This window comes from Fukomys damarensis, unplaced genomic scaffold, assembly GCF_012274545.1.
Source record: "Fukomys damarensis isolate Sample0158 unplaced genomic scaffold, DMR_v1.0_HiC HiC_scaffold_19, whole genome shotgun sequence".
NCBI lineage: Eukaryota > Metazoa > Chordata > Mammalia > Rodentia > Bathyergidae > Fukomys > Fukomys damarensis.
This window is the reverse complement of record NW_022900931.1, coordinates 65,201,951-65,203,724: the sequence shown is the minus strand read 5'-3', so window position 1 is coordinate 65,203,724 and position 1,774 is coordinate 65,201,951. Positions and strand designations below refer to the sequence as shown.

The window sequence follows — 1,774 nt, the reverse complement described above, 5'->3', positions numbered from 1 at the left end:
TGCACGTTGTGGGGCAGCTCCTGGGGACGAGCAGGGTCAGAGACGCCCTGGGCGCGGGGCGGGGCTGCAGGGAGGGACCGGGACTCACCAGGCAGGCGGCGAGCTGCCGGTACAGCACCTCGGCGCGCGTCAACACGTCCTCCACGCTCAGCTTCATGGTCAGCTCGTTGATGTGCTGCGGGCGGGCAGCGGGGACAGGACGGGTCGGACATGGAGAGGCCAGGGCAAGGGACCGTAACACCTTGCAGTCCCGCCTCGAACGTCACGGCTAGTGTGGGCGGGGAGCTCACCTTCAGGATCTCGTTGGAGCCAAAGCCCGACAGCATGAGGGTGTCCCGCTCCATGTCCAGGATGGCGCAGGCCACCAGCAGGTGCAGATTGGGACCCGGAAGCCCCGTCCACAGCACCTGGGGACTCAGGAGCAATCAGCCCATAGTCCCCCATCTACCCTCCGGCCCCCAACCAGCCCAGTCTCCCTCCTCTGGGCCGCCCCTCAACGTGCCCACCTCCCACAGCCGGAGGATGTCTGGGAAGGGGAATTCCCTCTTGAACCAGATGAGCAGCCACCGGAAGCAGAAGCAGAGAGAGCCAGAGTCCTGGGAATCTGGAGGTAAACAGTTCAGCACCTGGGCCTACAGCAGGGTACCCCCAGTCCTCAGCCTCTTGAGAAGTGACCCACCTAGGACCTCTCCTGCCCTGCCTGTCACGCTCACGAAAAGTGTGCAAGCTGCACATCTCTCTCTCTCCGGCCCAGGGATACAGGACCAAAACCAGGAGCACAGATCCCCAGCCCCCGAGGGCACCAGACCCCCAGATACATGGCTGGCCCACTTGTTAGCTGCTACAAGAACTCTGGAAAAGCAGCTGTATGGGTGGACACAGGGCTCAAAAGCTGTGAAACAAGTGCTGTCCTGGACAAAGGTTTGCTCCTTGAAAATCCTTAAAACAGGCCGGGCATGATCCCAGCACTTGGGAGGCTGAGGCAGGAGTATCGCTGTGAGTTCGAGACCAGCCTGGGCTACATATTGAGTTCCAGGTCAGTCTTGACTATACAGTGAGACCCTGTCTCAAAAAACAAAACAAAACAAAACAAAACAAAAATCCTTAAGATATGCATCAGGGTGTGAAATGGGGCCTGCAAGGCCTGCGGGTCAGGTTAAATGAGTGCATCCTTGGATGGACAGCATGGCCTGCTCTCAGACGAGCGATGTTTCAGAAGACTTAGTGACAGGCAGCTCTGCCTGGTGTCCTGGAAGTGACACGTTTTTTTGTTTTTGTTTTTCCAGTACCAGGGATCAAACTCAGGACCTTGCACTTGTGAGGCTGGCACAGTGCCACTGAGCTAAATTCCCGGCCTGTTTTTGCTTTTTTAACCATGCTAAGACTCAGCTGGTTTTCTCATCGATGACACGAGGCCACATATTTGTCATCTCCCTCCCCAGTGCAGTCCTAGACCTTTCTTCTTGTCCATGCCTTTTACTTTTCTTTGAGGCAAGGTCTCTGTAGTTGAGGCCGGCCTTGAATTCACTATGTAGCCCAAGCTGGCCGTGGCAATCTTCGTGCTTCAGCTTCTCAAGTGCAAGGATCACAGGTGTGCCCACCACACCTGACCAGTGTTTCTTTTTCTTAATCTGAATTCCCAGCACTTCTTTTTTTATATTGAACAAGTCATGAAAAAAGTATACAACTGGAATGCGGCAGCCCCAGAGCCAGGGAACCAGTTTCTTGTTTTTCTTTGTGTGTGTGTGTGTGTGTGTGTGTGTGTGTGTGTGTG

At 55.5% G+C, this 1,774-nt stretch overlaps 1 protein-coding gene across 1 annotated transcript in view; it reads right to left on the bottom strand.

Annotated features, from left to right (window-relative positions):
- Positions 1–1,774, bottom strand: part of Tbc1d17 (TBC1 domain family member 17) — a 23,117-nt gene that overhangs the window by 14,565 nt on the left and 6,778 nt on the right. The window contains exons 14-17 of the mRNA XM_010640876.3: positions 507–604; positions 291–407; positions 89–175; positions 5–20 (exon numbers count right to left, since the gene is read on the bottom strand). Of these exons, the coding sequence (XP_010639178.1) occupies positions 5–20; positions 89–175; positions 291–407; positions 507–604 (318 nt within the window). The remainder of the gene's footprint in view (positions 1–4; positions 21–88; positions 176–290; positions 408–506; positions 605–1,774) is intronic.